This window comes from Strongylocentrotus purpuratus, unplaced genomic scaffold, assembly GCF_000002235.5.
Source record: "Strongylocentrotus purpuratus isolate Spur 01 unplaced genomic scaffold, Spur_5.0 spur5_scaffold_15, whole genome shotgun sequence".
NCBI classification, from domain to species: domain Eukaryota; kingdom Metazoa; phylum Echinodermata; class Echinoidea; order Camarodonta; family Strongylocentrotidae; genus Strongylocentrotus; species Strongylocentrotus purpuratus.
Window position 1 is genome coordinate 35,631,039 of NW_022145600.1, and position 27,070 is coordinate 35,658,108.

Genomic DNA, 27,070 nt, shown 5'->3' on the forward strand with positions numbered 1-27,070 from the left:
TACTAAAACAAATGAAAACGGATAAAGTCTGCTCTCTTCCATTAAAACGTAAATTTATTAGAAGGAAAATACAGGATAAGGAATCGATATGGAGTATATACGCCATTTACCCTCCACAATAGACTATTACATAAGATATAGAATGAAGAAAAAAACATTACAGAGACTAATTTAGCTTTATCCCTCAATTGTGAGTGAGGTTTGATGACACTAACAATGTGACAAATTATCAGTACCATGAATAAGATTTGGCCATGTCTGTCAACTTGGCATACCATGATTTTAAAAGCTGTAAACACCAACATCAAAATCAAACAAATAATTCATCCACTTTAAACTGCTTAATATTGGGTGGTACATCATATCTCCTACATTAATGTATCATAAATAAGACTGATGTTAATACTATTGTCACATATTCAATTCACAAGATATATATGATCTTTGAATAGCCTTATACGTACGTTGTTTTTTCTATGTTCACAAGGACCCGACCATTCCCCTATAAAATCTAGACATCGATATAAGGACACGGATCTATTTAATGTACTTTAATGACTAACTTTAGAGAAATGGCATAACAGTAACATACTGGAAAACAATACATATCCCCATAAAACCCTCAAATAATTTTAATTTCAGTTATATATATGTGAATAATCAAACACGCGACATAAATATGGAGAACAATTTCATCATATTTCAAAGTTATTAATGTACATGTAATATTTTTATAGCAATTAATTAGGTATTAAAATGAAAACCCAGGTATAAAACATAAAACTTAAAATATGTTACATCGTAATTTTATGGAGAGACAACGCTATTATATTATTGAATGTGTGAGTTTCCTAATGTCATATATAATGTGTACTTAATTTCTATATTGGCGTTACATTCGCACTTGCCTCTCTTTTCTTTATTTTTAATTTTTAATTTTTGTTTATCCTTGATTTTGTTACTCCCTTTATTTGTTCTTATGCTATATATTTTACCAGTCTTCTGATTGCATCAGTTGGTTGGGCGAAAGGACCTTTACGGTTACAGTGGTTAAGTTTCCTCTTCTCTTCTCTGGCCGCCAAATGATACACTCAGAATGTTGCTACCAAAATTTGTATTTGTATAACTGTTGCCATGCTAACTTTTTAATCATCTTGTTTATATTGTGTCATCGTTATATTTCTTGAAAGGGCTGAATGAATAAGAATAAGAATAAGAATTAATAGTTTAAAGTTCATCGAAATTCTTCATTTTTATGTATCCATTAAATCAAGGAATGAAATTGCTAATGATATCCATCGTCAGGTATAATTCCATCAATTGAATCTTCTGATCAGGTCTGCTATGTTGATCATTCACACTAAAAAATAAACAGACATTTACAATTTTTCAATGTTCGTATACATATGAATGAAAGAATAATGAACTAGATTGACCACAAACTGCCTGTACTGTAAACAGTAGTCTTTACTAGTTAAACTACAAAGTAGATTACGGCTATGATTCGCAGTAGTTCAAAATTCTTTCGGAAATGAATGTTCTACATCCACACAAGAACCCCTCCCCTGGACAACCTACCCACCAGGACAATGCACCGTTTGACATGTATCCCTACAGACTACTCTGATTTTGCCTATGATCCCGTGGAAAACCTACACACTACGAGGATGCACACTTGGACATGTTTCCCCACAGAATACCCTGTCTTGGTCTACTATCCCCTAAACAACCTACCCACAAGGATGATTCACCCTTGGACATGTATCCCCATAGACTGCTATTCCTTTGTCTAGCTACCATCACCTGGACTACTTACTCACTAGCAGGATGTACCCTTTGAGATGTATCCCCACAGACAACTATGTCAGGGGGGACGGGGGTAAATGCAAAGAGATCCACAAAAGTTCAATCTCAACCCTCTCTAAAAGGAATAATGTGGAGCCCTGCCTCAGGTCAATTGCCTTCTACAAAACTAATGTACACCAATTGTCATATATCATATGTTAACCGAAATCTTAACTTCAAATCTTAACAAGCACTATACCTAACCCTATCCTGAAACCCAGTCATAACCATAGCACTATGCCTCTATCATTGATTAAATAAAGCCCAGATCAGTTGTCGCTGAAAAAAATACTGATGGAGCAAAATAATGTCAGAGTATCTCTGCCTTTAAAACTGACCTGTGAGAGGGCCTTCACCGTAGAGCTCCATACGAAGACTGATGTGGCCGAACCAGCTGACAGGCATCAATCGGACATAGCGGCAAACCTGGGGTACAGGCAGAGTGTTGGTCACGAGGGTATCGCGGTCAACATTACCGTTGAAGATCTTCAATGAAAAAAGGGAAATTAACCCACTTTTGAATAATTATGACTCAAATGATTCTGGAATTGTTTGCAATCGAACCAAAGAGAATCTGATATAGCATGCTAATAAAATGTTAGTTTTGCTTCTACATTACCTATTCATTCATTTCTATTTAATATTATAGTCTGGTTACATCAATATTAATTTAAGAGACCTAGTTATGGAATGTAAAACATAATGTAATGGATTTATCAGGTCTGCTTCAAGTGCATTTCTTGCTCTAATATATATATACAAATATAGACAGTTCTTTAATTCAACCTAATAGTTTTCTCCTCCTTTACATTGTGTACGCGGAATAGTAAATAGTACACAAAACATCAGGTAGCTTTTGTCTTTCTCTTTATTTATTTTTTATTGTAACATAAAAATATTCGAATGTTTTCAATAAGATATCAAATGTTTTAAAAATTCTACAACAAAAGAGTCAATGTCATATCTAGAAATGATCAAACAGAGCACAAACTTACTCTGTCAGCGCCAGGGTTTGTACAGATGCCCTGCACAGTGGCAAAGGTCGTGCCATCAGTACTACAAGCAAGCTTGTAGCTTGTAACCCACTGGCTTACATCTTGTCGCCCTTGAGTCGCAATTGAAATGATGCGGTAAGGGTCCAAAAGATCCACCTTGGAGAAAAGAAAAATATGGGATGAAGAATTTTTGGCGTTTATCCTCATATATCATCTTTTAACCAATGAGCATGTTCCAAAATGTGTCAACTCTATATGATTTTTTTTTAAAATAAAAACGGCTACTTTCTTTTCACCTATCAATGATATTACCTTGGTTTCAAACAGTTCTGCTTCTACAACGGCAAAATTTGAATGATGCATTGATCTCATTTCTGAGTAATGTCGATAAAAAACAATAATGTCCTTAAAAAGGACTATGGCAATCTTATAGTAGCTTTACTTACACAGAGGAGAGAAAATCTGCGAACCCAAAGGTCACCTCAAAATGTGGACAATAATAATAATTTTAACAATGTTAGTGAATGGAGCCAATGAATCCATGGTATAGACATGACTGGTGACTCTTATTATTGACATGGTGGCAGCGGTGGGATACGAATCCATGGTATAAAAATTGACTGAAGGCCCTTTAATTAATTATACGATAACAGCAGTGAGATATGAACCCATGCTATAGAAATAAGGGTTGCCTAAATGTTTCGTGTCTGAATTGGGCTAAAGAAACCTTTCTTACCTGGATCCACTGGTTGGCATTGTTTGCCAGTGCAGACCAGGCTCCGCGCAGGTTCCCTACTCGGGCCAGGTTAAGACGACCTCTCTTTGCACCATGGTCAGCATTAAACTCACTGGAAGCTGTCAGACTTGAATCCTGGATAACATAACTCTCAAGGCCCAGAGGGACAGGATCATTCAAGATGGCTGTGAGATAATGAGTGCGTAAAGCAAAATGTAGGAAGATGGGGTCAAATAGGCAAATATGAGTAAATGGCCCAATCAGATGGACAAACCAATAAGCCAGTCTGTAGTTACAATCTGGGCATTAGCAAAAATGCTATTTGTAGGAAATGTTAAGGCCCTCACCGAGACAACTACGTGATGTTTGCTCATCAATACAGAGGCAAAACATTCTATGTTCTACAGGTAGATGTATTCCTTTGAATGGGGGTCAAAAGCTATTCGGGGAGACCTGTCCATGCTTAAAACATCTGTGAATACATATATATGGAGGCATTTTGAACCAGTCTACTTATAATGGTAAGTGCGGCCGTTCCTTGATTTGTGGTTTGTGGTTTTCGAGCTACTACTGAATGCTAGGTATTAGGTTTTGGGTTTTTTTAGGGTTGAAGTTAGGTCTTTGATTGATCGAAGAGCTATTTTCATCAGAGCATGTTTCATAAAACCTTCATTCCCTCACCTGCAACAGGTCCAGCTCCAAGGAGTTCCATACGCAGGCTGATGTGTCCAAACCACATAGTGGGCAGTACTCGGATGAAACGAGTAGTCAATGGAGGGGAAAAGTAGTGAGTCACTTGGGTGGTTCGGTCACTATTTCCTATGAAGACCTAAAGACACGTCAAGTACAAAATGGTCGTTTATGGAGAATGGCATTTGTATATCCGTAAATCAATAGAACAAAGTGTAGAGTACTTTGAATGGAATGGATGAAACAATTGCGAAATATTGAATGTATGGCTGCAGGTATAAGGATCAGTGATCTAGCTATAATGCTTAGACATCTACCCCACTCCCTACAATACATCCTGGTAGGAGGGGAATGGGTGTATATCAATATGATGGTAGTCACAGAGGAAAGCGTTTTCCTAAAGAAAGTATATGTCGCTGTCAATGAAGTAGTTGTCCAAGTGGAAATTATTCTAAAAGGAGCAGATCCTTGTGAGTGGGTCTAGGGTTGTAATTTGGGGGTAGTTTTCCAGATATTTGTAGTATCAAGTATCCACAAATATGTATGCAGCATGTAACTGGAAATTAATTATCGCTTTAAAGAACTATTTGAGTGACGATATTGTGATGTCAGTGATATTCCCCCTTGCTCTAACAATGTAAATAGTCAATAATCTGTATTAAATGTTCCATTGTTTGATAATATGAAGAGTGAAGGCCATTTTGAAACTGTACCTTTTCTTGCTGGGAGGCAGCAATTTGAATTGTGTTGAAGTCAATTCCATTCAAGCTATGAGCCACTCTATAGCTGGTGACCCACTGGTTAGCATCAGCCCGTCCTTGGGTGATGATTCCAGCCACGCGATAGGTCCCACTGAGGTCTACTTGAAGCCACTGACTGTGGTCCAGGGTGAGTGCAGACCAGCCGCCTTTAAGAGCTCCGCTCACTGGAAGATTCAACCGAGCTCGACGTGGGCCATGGTTGGAATCATACTGCGTTGAAGCCGTCATGGCGCCATCAGTGATGCGGTAGTCCTCGAGTCCAAGCTTTTCAGACAAACCCGTCACTGTGAGATGCATGCAAAATTATTTATTATGGCTTTTTGGTTGTTCGCTAATTTACATATGACTTTGAAAACCGCTGAGGTTGTAAGAAGGCATGATATATCACGTGTAAATATATTGCAGTAAGAGGATCACAGAAGTATCTGCGTACAACAAATGGTAAGTGCCATTCAACCTTACAAGTGAATGAAAGAAAGCAAACGTGTTAATAAGTCTTCAAAATTAAAACCAACAAATGTTAAAAGTCAAGCTAAGAGTTAAGATCACATCAATAACGAGGACAAGGAATGAGTCTCTCATGCTTGGGTCGCTATCTTATATTGAGCTTACATGTAATAGGACCCTGTCCAATGAGTTCCCATCTCAAGCTGATATGGTTGCCCCAAGTTACAGGATGAAGACGGATGAACCTAGCTGTCACAGGTGGGCTGATTCCATTTTCAACTCGGCTATCACGATCAGAATTACCAGGAAAGATCTGTAATGTAACGAATCAAATCAGTACGGTAATTACTGAAAGAAAAAATTGGTACAATATACAACATTCCAAAGTGGTTCATACATTGATAGTGGGAATAAATGCTTTGAATTTAAAGATTGTAATTCGATTTCAATCCCTACTCTTTATAATTCAATTTTCTAAATTAAATTCTTTGAGTGGAACTTGCATAATGTAGCATGTGAGTAGGGGTATACCGGACAGCTGCGATTTGAAGTTTTTGTAATGTATTTCATTTTGCAGTTTGCTTCATCTACTGATCTTCATTCCTTAGATGAATGGAAATATAAATGTATACAAGTGTGCGGCTTCTTATTCTTCTTTCCCCTGTCTTTCTTTCTGCTTTGTATCCTTCTAGTTTTGCCTTATTTTCTCTCACTTGCTATGTCTCCCTCTCTTCCTTTTCCTTTTCTCCCTGAATGATGTTTTAAACAGTCTCACCTTTGCTCCGTCCGCACAGTTTTTCACCAAGGTCCAGTCCTTGCCATCGATGCTGTAGGAGATTTGATAAGACATGACCCACTGGTCATGGCTGTTTCTGCCTTGTGTGATGACTCCTGTGACCTCAAAGGCAGCACGGAGGTCAACTTGTATCCATTGGTTTACATCATTTGTCTGTGGAATAGAGCGAATCACAATGAGTGCATGGATGATCTCTACCAACTGGACCAACTGATTTTGTGATTATATGCAGGTCAATTTAAACAAGGGACAGTAGATGACAATCTACGCAAATTAATCTGTAACTCTGATATTTAATGGATGAGGTGGTTATTTCATTTTCATCATAAACAATTATGAAACATGATTGTTCTACACCTGGGACAAAAAAGTAAGTCTTAATGGTCAGCTACGCATGAGAAATAATGCTATTAATGCATAACCATAAATTTGTGATTGGCACATGAAGTTCCATCAATCTATTTTCGGACTCTCCATTGACATGTCTTCTCTGATGTATATACGCTGTTCAATTTTCTATACTTAACACAGATGAAAGCAAATGAACATATGGGAAAGTAATAATTGAGTCAGCTCACTATGAAAGCCCGAGAGTATATGTAGCTTTGCAATCTTGAATGATAGGAAAGTGGATGTATTATCTATATACTCACTAAGGCTGACCAGGCTCCCCTTAGAGCGCCCTCTTGTGGCTGATTGAGTCTAGATCGTGCTACGCAATGATCGCCATCCCAGCAAGATGATGCAGAAAGACTGGTAGTATCTACGCGACCATCTTCTATACCAAGCTTTCCGGGGACAGAAGCAACTATGATACATGAGAGAATATTAAAACACCAATGTTAGAATCAACATATCCATTAAGAAAAGCACAATAATCTTCTATCTAATTCTTTAATCAAATTTCGGTATTCAAACTAGTATCAAACAGTTCCTCGAATTTCTCTTGCAACACTTAAAAGGCAAGTATGGAATCATATGGAATTACAAAATTTGTTATATCGCAACAGAATAGCTTTCAAACAGCAAGTTTGATATCGTACACCTAACATAATGATTTCAACTTTTAAAAAATAATTAGTATAACATTTACTCTTTATAGCACCACATCGGTACTTAGTTCTAATGTTCATTTTCTCCTATAATGATTGACATGCAAAGTTAATTCCAAGGTGAAGTTTCCCCATTTCTATTATAAAATCTGAGAAATGTCTGGCAAACCCATGAGCAATCCTGCCTATTACAATTAAAGGTACTTGATATACTGCTCTGGAGAATGTCTTCAGAACGGTATTATTTCAAAAGCCTCAAGAGCCATTTATTTTATTTCAATCCTCCAGAGCTTGCCCTCACCATTGATGGGTCCTTCTCCAAGCAGCTCAAATCGCATGCTGATGTGATTAGTCCAGGTTTGAGGAAGGATACGGACGTAACGAGCTGCGACTGGGAGAGGAAGCATGTTGATCACTAGACTATCTCTGTCGCTATTTCCTGTGAAGGTCTAAGAAAAAAACATCGCAAGTCTTGTCATGATACTTGGCCTCAGTTTGTATAAATATTGGACAAATTGAATTTTTAATTCTAAATGAATATTTTATTAGCCTACTCTATCATGCAGCACAGCAAGATTTTACTTTAAAATATTTAGGAAGTGCTGCTTTTTTAATATAAAATCATTTAGTTAATTACTTGTGATGTCTCTGACTTTAATTACTTTGTAATAAAGCCATACATTTAGCCTTTTGTTGGATGGTCTTGGTCCAACGCAATTGAAACATACTAACCTATAGCTCTATGTTCTCAGCAAGACTAGCAACTGAGGAATATATGAAATTCATTTCATCATTGGTAATCAACAGTTTAAACTGACAGTGACATAACATGGGACAAGAAATTGATGAGATACTAGAATCAAGTAAGGGTAGGCTAGTCATAATTGGCTACACAAAATAATTTTGTGTGAGATAATGAAAAACTGAGTGTCAAATTTGAAAGAACATACAATTTAAATGACAAAATCATCCTTCTTTGATAAAAATCGGTTCAGAGACGGTTGAAATATCCATAAATATAACGATACTTGTGTACCACCACAAAATATTAGATAATTTGAAAAAGCCGTTGAAAAAAACGAAATAGCGCCTTTTACGTCGTATTTCAGCCTATGCCGATGTTGGCTTTTTTGTTGGCTTTTTCGTGTTGGTTATATTACGCACAACCAGCCGGCCCATGTATTGATATTTTTAATTAAATAATTAATTAACGGTCACCGTATTTTTTTGAAAATGGAGCTGCATTGGTATGATCGTATTGGCTAAATTTCACACATGTTGGGGTCTAAAATTGCCTTCATAGCAATTTTAGGGCACTAGTAATGTCATAGATAAGAATAAGAGCAATAACCATGCGCTTTGAAGGCATTTGCAGTCTCAAAATAGAACTCAACTATCCCTTTAAGAATGAAGGCCATAGGCGCCGGAAGTGGGGGGGCAGGGGGGGCAGTTGCCCCCCCAGTCAAAAAAGTGGGGGGGCAAAACGCATTTTTGCCCCCCCCCCAAAACGCCCCCCCCCCCTCCAAAAAAAACAAAACAGTAAAGGAGTAAACATGGTTTGTATTTTTAATCCAAAAGAACGTAACAATAATAAAAACCTGAATTAAATCACATATACAATTCCATTCAAAGAAAAAGGAAAGTTCACAGGAATTAAATTTCATAAACATTGCGCATGTCACCTACACGGTATTTATCAATGGAGGTCTCTATAATAGCGATACGCGCATATATCGTGGACATATTGTGCGAGAATGGGAAAGCGTGTCCGTTTTTTTGTAATAGGGGCGAGAAGACATGAGCCCCTGAACGCTGGCGTACTGATGGGGAGGGGGGGGGTGGTGTATTTCTTATTCGAAACAAGTGATTTACAAATGTTGATGTTGTGACATGATTTTCCGGCATTTTTTCTCCATTTTTTTGTAAGTCATACCTTTTTATGCGTTTGTTGGAAAATAAGAAATTCCCAAATTACAGTTAGGCGAAAATACGCTTATTTAGAAGCCTTTATGTCATGGTCTGCAAAGTGGCAAGGCTCGAGCCCCCCCCCCCCCCCACTCCTTTATGAAAAAGTATGTTAAAGAGAAAAAGAAAGAAAGACGGAGAAAAAAATAAATGACCTGCCAATGTCACAAATAAGGTATAAAAAATGCTCATCTGACCGTAATTAAATGCTTAAAACCCCAGAGCTTGCGGGGGCTCCGCCCCCGGACCCCACCAAGGGACCTAAGGCGGGCCCCTGGATGCTCATCTGACCGTAATTAAATACCTCAAACCCCCCGAGCTTCCAGGGGCTCTGCCCCCTGGACCCTACCAAGGGATCTAAGGCGGGCCCCTGGATGCTCATCTGACCGTAATTAAATACCTAAAACCACAGAGCTTCCGGGGGCTCTGCCCCCTGGACCCCACCAAGGGCCCTAAGGCGGGCCCCTGGATGCTCATCTGACCGTAATTAAATACGTAAAACCCCTGAGCTTCCGGTAGCTCTGCCCCCTGGAACCCCACCAAGGGCCCTAAGGCGGGCCCCTGGATGCTCATCTGACCGATATTAAATACCTAAAACCCCTGAGCTTCCGGGGCTCTGCCCCCTGGATCCCACCAAGGGCCCTAAGGCGGTCCCCTGGATGCTCATCTGACCTTAATTAATTACCTAAAACCCCTGAGCTTCCGGGGGCTCAGCCCCTTGACCCCCTACCGAGGCTCATGCCCTGGACCCCACGCCAATTTACGCTCTACCTGATCGATAATACTCCACTTTGAAAAACGTTCCGCGGGACCTGCATGTAACGTGTAAGACTGGTGGTGATGCAGATTTTTCGTCTGCCCCCCCCCCCCCTCCGAACTTTTTTTCTCATTACGTCACTGCCCCTGGAAGGTGAGCCCCCTGGAATGTTTGCCCCCCCCAATCCCAAACTGCTTCCGGCGCGCCTGATGAAGGCCATGCATTGGTTAGTGGTATACATTGGGTGCATTATGGGGTCAATACGTCTGTATATTTCCACATTCTCCTTCCTCATCTTACCCTTATCTTCCCCCCCCCCCTCCGCCCCCACCCACAAACACACTAGCTACAACACTCGAAAATAAAATTACTTACAACGATAGCTCCATTGTCATCCACTACATCTATCAACGCTGATTGTCCATCTGGTCTGTACTGAAACCTGAAACTAGTCACCCATTGATCGTAATCTGATCTACCCTGAATCACAATCCCACTGAGTTTATAGTCAGAAAGAAGGTCCACCTGAATCCATTGAGAGTGGTCGTTGGTTTGTGCAGACCATGCACCAGTCTTTCCACCACCTTCAAAGAGAAAGGGACTTGAATGGTTAATCATTTCGTTCTTGTTTATATTTATTTGTTCATTCAAGCTATCTGTTCATTCTCCATTTTTAATCTGACGAGTAAATGCAAATTGGAAAGCTTAAAAGAATAAAAATTATATAGATTTAACAACAAAAGTTGCTCAGCCTAGGCCAAGTAAATTAAACATATACTTGAGCTTTATTTGAATGAACAAACATCTCCCTGCCAGTGTATTTTTTGACCAATATTACAAATTATTAAACATACGAACTCCTTTTCACAGAGAATTAAATCATGTATTTGATTCCCTCAAATACGTATAATATGTCACTCCACCGATGGCGAATCAGCTTGCAATATTCTTACAATATTACACGCATGACCAAGAGCTGCATGTGCATGCTGGCTTCAATCGCTGTAATGTGACAATGAACTACCATCAAAAGTAACTCTGAACAAAAGACCTGTATGATGTAAAATGCATTGCTAGTATTGCGTTGAAACACAAATTTATATTTAAAACTTGGATCATCTTTCATTTGGACTTGTTTGCTTTAGGATTAGTCGAAACACTGTAGGATTGGAAAATTGTAGTGCATCATTATTGGTATTATTTTGCTAAGTAATAAAGATCGATTCGATTACATAAATTTAAAAATTATGTAATTCAAAATGATCAAACTGCAGTTTTTAAACCTATTACTAGTAAAGAAATTATAGATATTGTAGACAAACTTAAGCATAATTCTAGTACAGGTTATGATGAAATAGATATTAAAGTAATAAAACCGATTATACATAAGATCAGTGAACATCTCAGTGAAATATTCAACCAATGCCTTAAATGTGGAGAATTTCCTACATCGTTAAAGATAGCTCGTGTAACACCCATTTTTAAAAGTGGTCCACCAGAAGTGATGTCTAATTATCGTCCAATTTCTGTTGTACCTGTTTTTTCCAAAATTTTTGAAAGGTGTATTTATACCAGACTTTTACATTGTATTACAAAGTGCAATATTATAAATAATAACCAGTATGGATTTAGAGCAGGACACTCAAGTTCTTCAGCTTTGATAGATTTTGTTCATAAAGTGGGAAGTTCAATAGATAATGAAGAAATAACAATTGGCTTATTTCTTGATCTCACTAAATTGTTTGACATGCCTGACCATAGTATTTTGTTGGAGAAATTGCATATGTATGGCATTAGGGGTATAACATTGAAAATATTTAAAAGTTATTTATCAAATCGAAAACAATTTGTTGCATTAAATAAAAACAAATCACAGTTACAGCTAATTAGATGTGGAGTGCCACAAGGTTCCATTTTTGGATCACTTTTATTTATTTTGTATATAAATGATATTGTCAATGCTTCAAAAATGTTAAAATGTATTCTGTTTGCAGCTGACACCAGTATTTTCCTTTCACACAAAAACAAACATACTCTTGAAACTACATTTAATATTGAGATTGGATTAACTGTTCAATGGTTTTACGCTGATAAACTTTCCATTAATGAAAAGAAAACCAATTTTTATGATTTTTACCAAAAAGAAACTAAATAAAGACTCAATAACAATCACACTAGGTAATGTAAACATTCAGAGAGTTTCTTCAGCAAAGTTTTGGGGTGTTATTATTGATGATAGGTTCTCCTGGTCTAATCATATTGGTGTCATCTGCAAAAAATTATCTCAAAGTATTGGTGTCAAGTACAGATTGAAATCTCACCCTAAAATTATACTCAAGATGATATACTCTGCAATTGTGTACCCTTACTTACATTATGCTATTATTGTATGGGGCAATGCTGCATTAATTTATGAAGAGTGTTCAAATTACAAAAACGTGCAATAAGAATTATTAATCATTCTTCTTTTCTTGCCCATACCAATCCAATATTTTACTCATTAAACACATTGCAATATAGAGATGTATATTTATTACAAGTAGGTGTTTTTATATATTTATGTCACCACAATCTTATTCCTGATTCTATTTCCAAATTGTTTATTTTAAAGTGTAATATTCATAGTTATAATACTAGAAATGCTAAACAATTTCACTTGCCATTGACGCATACAGTACTAAACCAAAAATAATTATTTTCCAAGGACCCTTTTTATGGAACACTCTTCCGCATTATATTCATAATTCTGTTAGTGTAAATGTTTTTAAACGTAGGTATAAGAAATTTCTTTTAGATAAACTGCAATAATCATTTAAATTCAAGACATATTTTATTAGTTTGTTGTATGTATCTCTGTTGTCTTGATTTGTGTATAGTATAATGTTTAGTAACGGATATATTTCATATTTTTTTTTATTATAACAAATGGTCAACCTTTATATAAGGATTATTTATTTTCCTTTCAGGTTGCAACCTATTCAGTTTATTTTATGTCCAAATGTCAAATATGTTCTTAATGTGTATTTTATGTTATATAGCTGGTTGTTATATGGAATTTTTTTTTTTTAACTGAATGAAATAAAATTGAATTGAATTGAATTGAATAAATTGGACTATATTTCAATTTGTATGTATATTAATGGTAATTTTTCTGTTTGTGGTATATCAGATATATTGCATGCAGCTAGCATGAATATTCGTATTCGACTCGTGGAATATTCGCCAGCTGAAAGCAATATATATGATATACCACCGAATTAAATTATATAACATACAAATGTTACTTTAATTAAAGTGTGAATGAGGTCTGATAAAGTTTGTTTTAAATTGAATAAAAGGTAATTGAATTATGCATATATATATATATATATATATATATAACTAAAAGGTAATAAGTTGACGGTAGACACATGTATGCTTCAAGACTTTGCAAACACTCGTACTGTAGCTAAATCAACTGACTAAAGTGAAACAACTGTCAAATCGAAACCAACATTAATGGGTCTTTAGTAAACTACATGTTCAGAAATCATAATACATCACAATTTTGATATTGAAAAAAGTAAGTAATGAATCCCAAGTATTACAATTGAAATATTTTCTTTAATACAAACAAATATTGTGTAAAGTGAATAGACAACACTGTAATTAAAAGAAAATGAACCCAAATCATGTAATCGTCATGTTGATGACCATACCTGCTACTTGATTGAGCCTTGCCCTGTCGACGCAGTGATTTGAATCATAACATGTGCTTGAAGAGAGTTGGCTGTCTGCAATTTGGCCATCTTCCATTCCAAGTTTCATTGGCTCAAAACGGTTACCTGATAGTAAAAAGATGAAATAAAAGTTATAGGCTAATATTGGAAATTTATCTCAAAGCAATTCTGCATTGCTTATCATATAGACAAGTTTATTTAAATAATCAAAAAATATAAAAACAGACTAATGAAAACCTGATGAAAATAATATTTAATGAAAACAAACAGTTATGCATGTTGGTCGGGACTATTTTAATCATTTTTCTTTGCTCTTATTTACATTTCGAATGAATTTCTTTGGGAGATATCATTTGTTTGTAGACTTGAACACTCATTTTAAGTTTTGTTTGAATATTTGTTCGTCCGTTTAGTACCAGAATTCAAGATTGCCCTCAACTGGTGTAATGATTATCATACACTGGGCTGCAAACTTTCACCAGAATATTCCAGAATGGTGATGCCAGATGCTCAGATCCAATCACTTGTATGATTTCAAAATTCATTTGGACTAGTGAGCATTGAGCAGGGGCGGATCCATTTGGCGGCAGAGGGCCCAATTCGTGAGAAAATATTTAGTTGCGAAACAGCCGGCCAATAATTAGCTCAGTGGCTCATTTTAGGCCCTCGAAAATTTGAAAAATCGCACCTCCCCCCTTGAGCGCCATGGGAGGGGGCCCATCTCCCAAAAAGAAAGGCTTCCCCGGGGGCGGGGGCCCGGGCCCCCCGAGACCCCCCCCCCCCCTCCCTGGATCCGCCACTGGCATTATGAGAGGTTTTGTCTATAATCTGATATATAACTTACTTGCCACCGATCCTTTTCCGAGAATTTCCAATCTCATACTGATATGATTATTCCAAGTGGTGGGATGAATGCGTAGGAAACGGCCAACGATTGGTCGATCAAACGTATTTGTTACCTTACTATTGCGATCGGTGTTTCCACTGAAGACCTGTAGACGCAACCATAAAAATGTTGATGGCGTTTAGTTACTCTTAAAGATAAAGTCGAGTTCTGGGGGGGGGGGGGCGTTTCACAAAACTTGTCATCAGTGACAAATGACAGTTGTTGTTATAAGCTACTGAATTAAATCCTTGCTTCTGGTTGGTTATCAGCAGATTTGTCACTGATATTTCTCATTTGTCTTTGAAAGAAGGCTTTGTGAAGGAAACGGTGTGGAATCGATCAGAAAAGGTTGATCATCTGGCATATAAGTATTGGTGTGTACTACAAGGTTCTGGAATCATCAAAAGGATAAGAAATTTGGCACAGTCTTGGTAAAGTTAGAAGCACTGTACACGGAAAGATGATTATGGGACGACGCTAACACGTGGCATATAAATACGTCCCGATTGTAATGCTGTTAAAGGTACTATGTCCCATTTGCAGGCCAAAAAATGAAAAAGTTAAATTCCAACTGCATTTGAAAGATAATACTTGTTTATAACTTCCCTAAAAAAGGTGGGGCTTGAAAATGTCTGGTTAGTGTAGAAAATTGACCATGAAGCAATCGTCATTGAAGCATAAAATTTACAATATTCCTTCTCAGTAGAGCTGTAACTACCTTATCATTTCCATCACAAGCCTGGATGATATTCCAGTTTGTGCCATCATCACTGGAGGACACCTTGAAAGCGGTCACCCATTGGTCAGTATCCTGTCGACCTTGTGTGATAACTCCAGTTATGATGTAGAAGCTGTTGAGATCCACCTGCAACCACTGGTTGACGTCGTTGGTGCGTGCTGACCAAGCCCCTGTCCTACCACCACCTGTCATAAAACCACAATTGGAATAGTATCAAATCTACGTATATGAGTTGACTATGCCTTTTTATAATTAGACCTAAAGATATAATAGCATCATGTTGATATGAGCTGACCAAATCCATTATAAAAATCAAGGGAGTAATATGCCTCAGTCACACCTTTGCGTATTTGGCTTGCGTATTGCTGCGTATTTATGGCAAGTCGTTATAGCATTTATTCCTATTTCTTGATATCAAGAAATGAATTCTTGATGTCAAGAAATTATTCTCTGTTGTAAAGCAATGGTAATTCTTGATATCAAGAATAAATGTTAAAACGGCTTGCCATAAATACGCAGCAATACGCAATCCAAATACGCAAAGGTGTGACTGAGGCATAAGAGGATTGGTAGGAGCTGGCCACACCCTTTTCATACCACCACCTGTTATGAAACCAAGAGTACTGTCAATCACCCTTGACTTTTGAAAAGTTAATAAAAAACGTTTTCACAGGATTACAATAATGGCAAGGTACGAGTATAGTATACTACTGAAGCAGGGCTGTTTACTTTCATATAATCTGCTCAGCACCAACAGGGCATTTGCTCATATACCCCAACAGAGTTAATGCCATGCTTGCTTCATACAGATGATATGAAAGGTCCTAGGTTTAATCCTTGCTGCAGTGCTTTCATCCTTTGGCAATACTTTTGACCCACATTTGTCCTTCTTGATCCATGTGTGTAAAATAGGAAGCTCATTAGTTTGGGAAAACAATAATTGCAGGTCCTGTTTATAGAATGAAAATGAATATTGATGAGGCTACCCTGGGTAAAGACCATATTGTATTATATATGATTACATTACATCCCATCGTAATAGCATTAATGTTGATCAAATCCAGTATCTACCATGTCCTGTCATAAAATGACAGGGGTAATACAAAATGACAGGGGTAATATAATTAATTTGTATGAACTGACAATCCTATTACCATGACCTATTTGTGTAAGCTCAGCTACCATACCTTTTTCTTACCATCGATCACATCACAAAACAGTATTAATGATATCCATGGGCAAGCTAACACCATTGTATTATCACCACAAAAAAGGAAAAAGAAAAGAAGCTTAAACACTTTTCTTAACTCACCAGCGACTGTGTCCAGACGTGATCGTTCTGGTCCGTGGTTGCCATCGTACTGCGTTGAGGATGTGATGGCGCTGTCAGGAATTTGCCCATCTTTCATACCCAAAGCTTTCTGGAGCCCTTCAATCTCTGTTCAAATGAAGAGAGAGAAAATAAAAGATGATGTTTATTTTGTCGAGCCTTATCGATAAAGTGGTATAAGTCACATCGATAATACTCACGTACCCCTCTCTTCAATAGCCCCTAAAGAAGACAAAAAGGGTAGTGAGATATACAGTGCGTCCCGGAAAAAACGAAACTGAGAATTATCGATGTTTTATCATAACTTAATCACAATTATAACCAATAAATGATACATATTTGTAAAGCTTAGAGCCTCCTCTTTCATTTGATGCAACTCGTATGATGCATGAGTGATTAAAATGAACTTGAAGAGAGGTAACCAAAAAGTAATTTGGCGGACGGTATCTGAATTTCAAAGAGAAAACTACATTTCTAGAACATTGAGTTTCTGCCCTTTCATATGACACCTCAATCAGGAAATATGAGCAAGGAATGACAAAGTTCTGTTTGTTTAAAGTAGTGCTTCCATAATTTTATCAAACGAATTCGTTTTCACTGGCTGCCTGCAGTAGCAACGAGCAGAATTGACAAAAGACTTAACTCCGTTTCGTTGACAATCAGCCATGCATGAAGTCTTTCGTCTACGGCTGATTGTCAATGAAACGGAGTTAAGTCTTTTGTCAATTCCGGTTCTGGTTCACTCTCTTCGAATTGATTTTAATCACTCATGCGTCAAATGAGTTGAGTTTTGATGAGTTGCATCAAATGACAGAGGAGGCTCTAAACAAATATGTGTCATTTATTAATAATAATTGTGATTAAGTTATGATAAAACATAGATAATTCTCGGTTTCGTTTTTTCTGGGACGCACTGATTACATTAACATTCAAATAAATATATACAATGTGGGACACTACCAACTGATCCAGAGTCCAGTCCAATTAACTTGGACAATCCAAAAGAAAGAGATCGTCACCTTCATGATAAAAACATACCTCTAACAAGCATCTAGAATGATGTGGTTATAATTATACAATGTTGTCTTTAATTTAAATAATTTGTTAAAACCAATCATTCCTGCAGTTTGTCAACTTGTGCCATTATACCCCCCCCCCCCCCCTTGAGGTGTCATACTCGAGTGGTTTTAGCACTTGACTTGAAATGCAAATATCGTCGGTTCGACCCCCCGACATGGCATATCTACATTTGCCATTCAATATCCAGGAGAGAAATGGGGACCTGGTAGGTTGACATTTTTGTTAGGGATTGCCATATGCCCTCATGGTGACCATATGGTAGAAATATTCCCTAGAGAGTTGAGATGATGCACATTTCGCTGAAATTCAATGGCCCGGGAATTATCTAAAAATCACTTATATAGAGACAGTATGTTACATGTATATGAAACGCCATAAAAATCCAGAATTGTTGTTACTTTGCTTTTATATCATTATCATCATATATATTCTCTATCTTTACATTACACCTTTTGGACTGAATTTATAAAGCATTTAACAGTAGTAGCCATTATAAAAATGAGTCAGTGGACCTACTTGATGCAACAGTGCCAAGAATGTCAAATCTCATGCTGATGTGGTTCGTCCAAGTCAGTGGTTCAATCCTGATAAACCGGGCTACAATGTTGGAAGAAAAGTCATTTGTCACAACGGTGTCCCTGTCGTCATTACCACTGAAGACCTAGGAAAGAAAATTGGTATTCAAGTTCATCTTCAGGACAGCTTATATGATGATTCTACATATTTGTGTGGAAACTAGTTGATAACTAACTAATGCATAATAAATAGAAGATTTGAAGAAAAAAAAACATGTTATGGCATGATTCAGACCAGTGATAATGGTAAATTATGTTTTAAGTATATAACCGTGATAATATATACAATAAAAGAGCTAGACATTGGAGTAACTAACACTGGTGTAAGGGGAGAGGTTCCAATATTTATAGGTGGATGACATGTGAGATAACATCTCTCAATCTTTAAATTCTTACATCTAATATATATTTTGTTTGCCCTCCCCAGTCTTTTTTTCATCAATGCTAATCTTAATTATTAATTAATTATGTTTGTTCCGTTTTTTTTGGTATATATATGAACAAATTAGTTTATGCTAACTGAATTGATCGGGTGACTACGCATTTTAACCGGGTGACTCTGGGTTTCGGTGCTAATGCATTATTATTCTCTATACATGACTTCATCTTCATCGAATTACATTACTTATTTTTCCAGGAACCTATAATTATACAAGCACTGCTTTTTAATAAGTTCCTCACATTCTACTTAATCTATTATATGAATTGAGAATCATTGAGACGTGCACATATAGACTACAATTGTATTGTATAACTTTTTATTTGATATTTACGTCTATATTTTTTGTAAAATGTGGAACAATAAAAACTTGAAATTTGAAACTTGAAACTTGAAGGTAATCAAATGAAGGGTCATGTTATCTTCTTTTCGCTTTCATCATGCTCTTTATTTCTCTCTCTCTCTCTCTCTCTCTCTCTCTCTCTCTCTCTCCATCCCTCTCTCCTTTTTGCCTGTTTTGCCCGCGAGGGGGTGGGGGCTTCCACCATGATGATGTAGGTCCGGTGTATAACTTACATTACTGCCAGCCATGATCGAGTTCTGTACAGCAGTCCAGGTGAGTCCATCGATACTGTACAGCACCCTGAATGAAGTGACCCATTGGGTGTAACCATTGCGACCTTGGCTCATGATCCCAGAGACCTCGTGCAACTGCCTCAAGTCCGCTTGGATGAACTGGTCCGGGGTGTTGGTTCGAGCACTCCATGCGCCCGTCTTGGAACTAGCTGAAAATTTGAGAAGCAGTGTTATCCTTAGGTAATCTTAACTGTTGCAGTGGACATAAAATGCGTTTTTAACGAATGGTCTTGCATGCGGCCTTTAATTTCAATGGCCTTACATGTTTCCCATGGAATGCCATCTTTCTCCTTTTTTCAAGGCGCCCCAAATCAACTTGGCTACATCCATCGAAAAATTAAATGACAGGCCTGTAAGTTGTTCATATCATAACATCTCCTATAGCTTCCGCATTTCATCCTTCTCTTTTCTTATTTTTGTAAATTTTTGTTCTTGCTGAATTTTGATTTTTCCATGTATTAAATGATAGCTTACAAGAAAATGTTCAAGACTGATCCATTTACATCCTGTCCCCTTCCCTTCTGTCTATCTATAGAGTGTAGGAAAAAGTAATCTTCAGTTAATATTTTTCGGTAGTCTTTGGAATACGCTAAACCTGAGACAGTCCTTTTTCATTCTTACCCTCGACGGTGCATCTTCGGGGGTCGCGCGATCTACATTGGATGCGTGTAAGGGAGAAGGACAAAGATAGTTGAAGAATATAATATAAATAACAACGGACAAAATATGGACTAGCACGCACCCCACACATACACATACACACTCCTTACAAACATAAATACAACCAGGTACATATTACATACACCAATTAAACAATCAATCATCTATTCTAAAATGTCTCACTCCTTGGCTGGTTGAGTCTTGCGCGGTCTGTGCAATGATTTTGATCATAACAGCTACTAGCCGTGATCTGTGCGTCCGTGATCCGTCCATCTTGCATTCCCAACTGTTCTTGCGATGATGAGGCTGAAATATTGAATAGAAATAAAGTATTATGAGTTACATGAGAATGGTAGTCTGGCAGAAAGCATTACGTTAATTGCCAAGCAACACGCGTCCCGAGGTAACACTACAATGTGTCTTAAAGTTTATATTGACTTTATTAATAAACTAAATTCAATTTCTTTCATATATATTACAATATTATGGAAGATTTCCTCGTCTCAACATTATCGGATAATGATTTAAGGCCGGCTGTACTAGTTTGGCCAGAATGGATTAGACCACACAGCGAGGTCACTGACAGGTGGCTATCTGATCACCTCAGCTCTCAATTAACATAAGAAAAAGAGGATCGTGGGGGACCAACAGGCACCGATCTGGGAAGTTTTCTATATGAAGGAAGCAAGTAGCTAAGTAGGACAGTGGGGCTTCAAGTGCCATTATTAAAATAAAGGGAAATCTTATGTATCAAAATGATTCGAAAAATGGTTGTAGAATACGTTGTTCTGTTTTTCTTGCGGTTTACACTAATGAGTGCAAGGTAAAAGCATTTACTTTGTCTTTATTCACTGATCTTATTCGACTATAGTTTTATACATGTAGTACCAATCAATATTCCGATTTCCTGAATAACTCTAATTTATCTAGAGGATTTTAAAGGGTGGAAAAGCTCAATTCAAAAATATTAAAAGCTTATACTTTGTTTGATCGATGATCACTTCATGACGATTTCTCATCAAGAAAATATTATACACATTCTGGTAATAATATTTCTTAATTCAGTACCATGTATTGGTGTTATCATTATTTTTATTATTATCATAACATTTTATCATCATTATTATCACTATTTTCATCTAGCAACTATCGAATGTCAAATCACTAGCAAGATTATCAAAAAAGAACAACAGCTTACCAATCATCATCTTGACAAGGAGAAGCACCAAAGCCACCTTAGCTGTCGCCATCCTGGTACCTGAATATAATTAGAACGACATCATTAGCATCATTAGCATCAATATCATTCGCATTCGCGAATGCTCACCAAAAATGATTTTATCGAAATCTGTAATCCAAATTCTTTAGTCGTTAAATTTATTCTTCCTGACATACCTGGTAACGGTTGATTGCAAATTAACAATTAGATATATATATATAATGTAATTTTGAAGCTTCAACCAATCTTGAATTTTGTGGGCCAGCTTTCGTCCACTCCTGTGGACTTTCTCAAGCTAAGTGATCAGTCACACATTTTTCTTAGCGCTGCCTGGTGTCTTGCGATCACTGGACCACAGATAGGTGACAATAGATATCCAGAGTCCCTGTTTAGTGAAGTCTTAAACCTCTTAATCAATATTGACTCTTTCACCTTTCTTGGCCAGAAGTTGTTTTCAAAGTCAATAATGAGGGCATCGTCCCATCGAATATTATGTCCTGTGTTGAGGGCTTGTTCAGCTAAGGCTGAATGGTAATAACTCAATCTGAGGGCTCTTTTGTGTACTTTTAATCGCTCATTAAGAGTTCTGTCAGTTTCCCCCAACATAATAATTGTTGCAATATGTCTGTCTTTTCCTTTGTTGGAACTTGGCCTTTTGGATGGACCAACCTACTTTTTAGTGTGTTAGGGCTTCTGAAGACAACACTAATATCCTTGTCTTGGAATGCTCGTTTCAAGCGAGAGGGTATACAGGTAGTGTTAACAAAAGGAAGGACTACTCTTTGATAACTTCTTTCGTTTCCCTTTTTTTTTTGGGGGGGGGGGTCTTACTTCCTATTCTGTCCTTCGCTCTTTGTCTCATCTATGCTGGGTATCCACATGACATAAGCGTCTTTTCAATAAGTTGGAATTCACTCTGTAGTGCATCATTGTCCGAGGTTACACTTTGTATACATATTAGTGTTGCCTTCAGAAGCCCTAACACACTAAGAAGCAGATTGGTCAATTCGAAAGACCAAGTTCCAATAAAGGTAAAGACAGGCATTGTGTACAAGATTACTTGCGCAGATTGCAACAATTCTTATGTTGGGGGAAACTGACAAAACTCTTAATTAGCGAATAAAAGAAAACAAAAGAGCCCTCAGATTGAGTTATTACCATTCAGCTTTAGCTGACACGCCCTCAACACAGCACATAATATTGGATGGGATGATGCCCTCATTAATGACTTTGAAAGCAACTTCTGGTCAAGAAAAGTGAAAGAGTAAATACCAATTTAGAGGATTAATCCTGCACTACGCAGGGACTCTGGACACCTGTATGTGGTCCAGTGATCGCAAGACACTAGGAAGCACTGACAAAACGTGTGACCGATCACTTATGCTTGGATTACATTTGGCCTGCGATTAGTCTACGGAGCCCGTATCCTGCCCGTATCCCCTTTTCCGTGCGGCCTCCGTGCGGCCTCCATGCGGACGCGGGAGGCGGCCGTGAGATATTCGTACAGTTTAACGGGCTCCGCAGCCTTTATGATTTCGTTTCGCGAAAAGTAATACAAATTTGAAAAATCGTAAGCCCGTAACCCGTAGACATGTCCTAGGTGGCATTGCATGATTCCCGCCCAGGAATCGCGCGGAGGACTCGCGCTGATCGTGCAGCAAACTCACGATTTTTCGGTAAACATGGGGGGGGGGCAAAAAAACGCTCAAGATGGCACGGCGGCTGCACGGTCACCGCGCCTTCTCCGCGCAACCTCTGCACGGAACCTGTACGTGCTCTGTACGATTTCCGTGAGGAGACTGCGGAGACTGCGGAGACTGCACAACTAATGCACGGAAATTGCAACGATTTCGTACAATCTCCAAGCAGCCTCTGTACTGATTTGCCCCGGCTTGCCCCCGAGGGCCAATACAAGAAATGGCACGATACTTGTAGATAATGTAAACACAAATATCGCAGCCCGTAGCCTGCTACGGTGCCCCCAAATCGCACGTAAAATCGTAGACCAATGTATCGTACGGCACCCGGGGCAAATGTAATCTAGGCATAAGTTTGAGAAAGTCAACAGGAGTGGAGGAAAGCTTGCCACAGAATTCATGGTTGGGAGAAGCTTCACAATTGCATTATATGATTATCCCCAAACCGATAAAAGTTTTCTGTATCAATTAGATATATAAATAAATAAATACATTAGTAAATATATGAAATCTGCAAGAAAAGATAAAACAAAAGTATAGTGTTGAAAGAGGGGTTTCTCCCGGTCCCCCCCTCCCCACACTCAGTGTTATTTAGGGTACGCATATGCATGTTTGGTGCGTGAAAAGTACCCATTTACCGGACATTTTGGGAACACGCATGCGGTCCCTCCGACCCCGGAGTGGAGGGGGCCGGGGGTTTCTAGCTGCTTTCTCGTAATATTTGAGCGCCTTGAGCACCCTGCGTAGTGGATATACGAGTGCTACGTAGTATCAAATATTGACTATTAAATAGAAAAACTGGAACTCAGTTATTTAGTGATATCTAACATGAAGCACAGGTTATGGCAGGTTCCTAAATTCAGTAGTTTATTATTAACTCTTAAAGTTTACGAGCGACTCACCTTTTGACAACCCTCTGAAACTCACTCCAATGTTGATTTAAGGTTAGAATTCAGAACACTCGTATTTATCCATCAAATTAAATACCAGCAACGTTACTATAGGGGATTGAATTGACGGATAAGAGGCGATCGGTATAGCGGTCACGAACATCTTCAACTTTTCAAGTTGACCATGAACGACTTTTTTCTTCTTTTTTCTTAGCTTTTTGCGGGTGTCTTCAATTTTTCATTATCTGTCATTGTCTACGTCCTTGACCGAAAGAAAAATTAACCAAATGACCTATAAAAAATGAGGACGTGTCACACTCACAGAAAAAATTGTTCAATTTCATTTGGTCTTTGTCTCGAACACGATCACAAAGACATTCTAAAAAAGAAGGAATCAACCTATTATAGGCAATTTCAGTAATCTTATCACGATATGAAATGCGTGAAAATGACCAATTATGTAATCCAAACATGATTCTATAGTCAATACTATAAGTGGGTAAATGAAATATTGTTTTGAGTTGCTGTAAATAACATGAAATTGAAATTTGAATTTACACCCTTCTCATCTTTGGTAATAAAGATAAATAATGGTAAATAGAGAGATCAGTACATTAAATAATTAAGAATAGAGAAGGAGGCGAACATCAGGAGAGCAAGGATTGTGTTGCAAAGCTCATTACAAATAAAGACATTCAAGTTACTGTAAGCACATCAGCATATGCAAATATATTTCTTGTGGCTAAATAAGAAATCGATTGTAGCCAAGAAGATGGAGAAAGACTAAAAAGAAAGTCAGGCGTTGGAGGATAAGTTCACTTGAACTACATGTCAACAAGTAGATTGTCTATATTGTTTCGAGGTTTCTATACTAAGAGGTGTTATGATTACAACCTCACAACCTTCAGCTGATATCCCGGAAGTCTTCAAGATCGAATTGGCGCCATCATAAAGGGTCTAGATATCTCTTGACCTCAACACGCCAATCAAAAGGATCACGCGATGCAAAGCTTCAACCTTTTTACTTGAACTTAATTAACGCTTTATTCCTTAAACTTTTGCTGGTAGCATAATGAGTGTATGAAATCAAAGCCGGCGTAGAAAGGGGGTGGGAGAGAAAGAAGGAAACAATGCGATCGCAAAGATTTTAAACAGATCAACGTATAAACATGACAATAGCCTGGTAGGCTATATGCGAACATAGAGCTTCCATTAACATCATATCACAAAATTTGAACTAATATCTTTAGGCAATATAGACTTTTGAAATTGCCCTTGACTTGATTTTATTTTAAGTCTGTGTGATCGTGTTAAACGTACAAAGAAGATGGTGTAACCCCCTCCTCAGTTAAATCGACAGTCTTGTTGTCTTGAGCTTTACCAAGCCAGTAATCCCCCTTTCACACTGTTGCCCTCTTAGTAGGTGGAACCATGCTGCGCCCCTGTGAGTCATTTTAATTATATTAACTAGGGCCTTTTACATACATTTTTGCAATTTAATTGGAAAAAGAGGAAAAAACATCAAAATTATTCTTTCGATTCCATTTCTACCAGCCAGAATCATCCACAAGGAATTTATTACCAATTTTGTGTGATTGTCGGCGCGCGGGGGGGGGGGGGGGGGGGGGGGACTGTAATTTCGTTTTGTAAGACTGAAAGTGCTCTTATTTAGGCTACCTTCAAGTTATCGCGTCATCACGTGCGGTCGGATGGTGGTGTTACCCGAGCCTTTGTGAAAACATGACACTTTATTCAAAAAATGTCGAGGGTAATATTTGTGAAATAAACCCCTTTCGTCTACAAATAGTCTTGTCCAATTTACCCGAAACCTAGTAAAAAAAAAAAAATTCGGCAAATCTACGAAAGGTCGCGTGATCTTGCGCTTTCTCGGTGCTACGTATTTGTCTGGACGCTTCTCATGCTGGGCTCGTGAGCATAATTATGAGTTCGTTGATAAGGCCACCTTCAGCGGCTTGAATCAAGTATGTAGGGAATATAAAGAACCGGACAGATTCTGAACTACCCCACATGCAGCTCATCCTTTTGTATTATTTTCTGTACCCCCGATCTCTCATTTATTTTTTGGCATTCCTACTTTTTGTATTGTGACCGTGTTCTTCTATCTTTGTCATGTAAAGTACTTGTTTGTCCCGTTCTCATCTCTGTATGCATCCCCTTTTTTGTTCTTCCTATTTCTAGTTCCTTTTTGTAGTTACGAATTTGTTAATTTGATTACACATTATTCCTAACTTTCATTTGAGGGGTCCACAATTGTACAAGCATTGCTTTTTAGTGGACCTCTCTGTTTCCACTATGTATTCCTTAATTGTTTTAAATGATTATTAATTGATTTGTTATGTTTTGTTGGAAATCATCTTGATCGTTTGCCTGTACGGTCTGGGGTCTCGACGGTCGTTAAATTTAAGATTAGACTTTCGATGGGTCATTACATCTCATTTTGATCTGTAAAATGTCAAATGTGAACAAAATCAAAATCAGTTCGAGAAAAGATTGATACATACATCATGCCTGCCACCAATATCAATACCAAATATATGAGCGACCCGAAGTACAGTGTTGTCTCCTTAGTCATATTATCAATATAATCTGCGAGCTTTTTCCACATTGGAGCAACTACTGTGCATTTACAAAATATATGAATCAAGGTTTCAGGAAGCTCCTGACAGAAATAACACAAAAGACTATCCCTTCTTCCAATTTTATATACAAAAATAGTTTACGGCTATGGCATTATGAAGCATTTTAAAATAAAAAGACCTTGCTTGAGTTTCTGTAGTGTATTTTAAATTATTTTTGTGTATAACAGACCATTCCATTTCATCTTTATCGAAACCAAGTCACTCTTCCAACTTATAACCAATCTTGGTCTGTAATGGTTTATATTTTTTACGTAGTACCGAATAAGCATAGCTAGGCAATTTCAACTTCCTAAGCGACTCAAAAACAATCTTATCAAAATATTCTCATGAACATCTTGATGATCAATAAACCAGTACATGTGACCAGGCATTTGTATTGCCTAAAACGTAATTTTGATAATGACTGGTCATTACCAAATAATAATGACCGGTCATTAGTAAAATCATGTAATAAAACATCATTTGATTAAAAAAATAATCTTATAAAACAAATATT

General features: G+C 37.6%; 1 protein-coding gene across 3 annotated transcripts; it reads right to left on the reverse strand.

Annotated features, from left to right (window-relative positions):
• Positions 1–943: 943 nt before the first annotated feature.
• Positions 944–24,037, reverse strand: LOC589087. Of its 3 annotated transcripts, none has more exons than XM_011664754.2 (20): positions 23,927–24,037; positions 21,307–21,366; positions 20,292–20,414; positions 19,389–19,597; positions 18,315–18,459; positions 16,701–16,826; positions 15,368–15,573; positions 14,608–14,755; positions 13,743–13,868; positions 10,420–10,628; positions 7,624–7,771; positions 6,924–7,078; positions 6,250–6,423; positions 5,640–5,787; positions 4,980–5,311; positions 4,258–4,405; positions 3,577–3,761; positions 2,841–2,996; positions 2,184–2,331; positions 944–1,360 (listed from the first exon to the last, which is right to left on the reverse strand). In XM_011664754.2, the coding sequence occupies exons 2-20, from the start codon at positions 21,356–21,358 to the stop codon at positions 1,356–1,358; spliced, it is 2,943 nt and encodes a 980-aa protein (XP_011663056.2). In that variant the 5' UTR covers positions 21,359–21,366; positions 23,927–24,037; the 3' UTR covers positions 944–1,355. The 3 variants fall into 3 exon arrangements, with proteins under 3 accessions (XP_011663056.2, XP_030842187.1, XP_011663055.2); XM_030986327.1 differs by lacking the exon at positions 23,927–24,037 and adding an exon at positions 21,567–21,668; XM_011664753.2 differs by lacking the exon at positions 23,927–24,037 and adding an exon at positions 21,504–21,633.
• Between the last annotated feature and the right edge of the window lie 3,033 nt (positions 24,038–27,070).

Coding starts and splice junctions, on each gene's coding strand:
- LOC589087 (XM_011664754.2), bottom strand. CDS start 21,358: ATGGCGACAGCTAAGGTGGCTTTGGTGCTTCTCCTTGTCAAGATGATG. Junction 18,460..19,388: donor CGATCATGGCTGGCAGTAAT/GTAAGTTATACA, acceptor TTTCTTTCCTAG/GTCTTCAGTGGTAATGACGA. Junction 15,574..16,700: donor ACGTCTGGACACAGTCGCTG/GTGAGTTAAGAA, acceptor GTTTTATGACAG/GTGGTGGTAGGACAGGGGCT.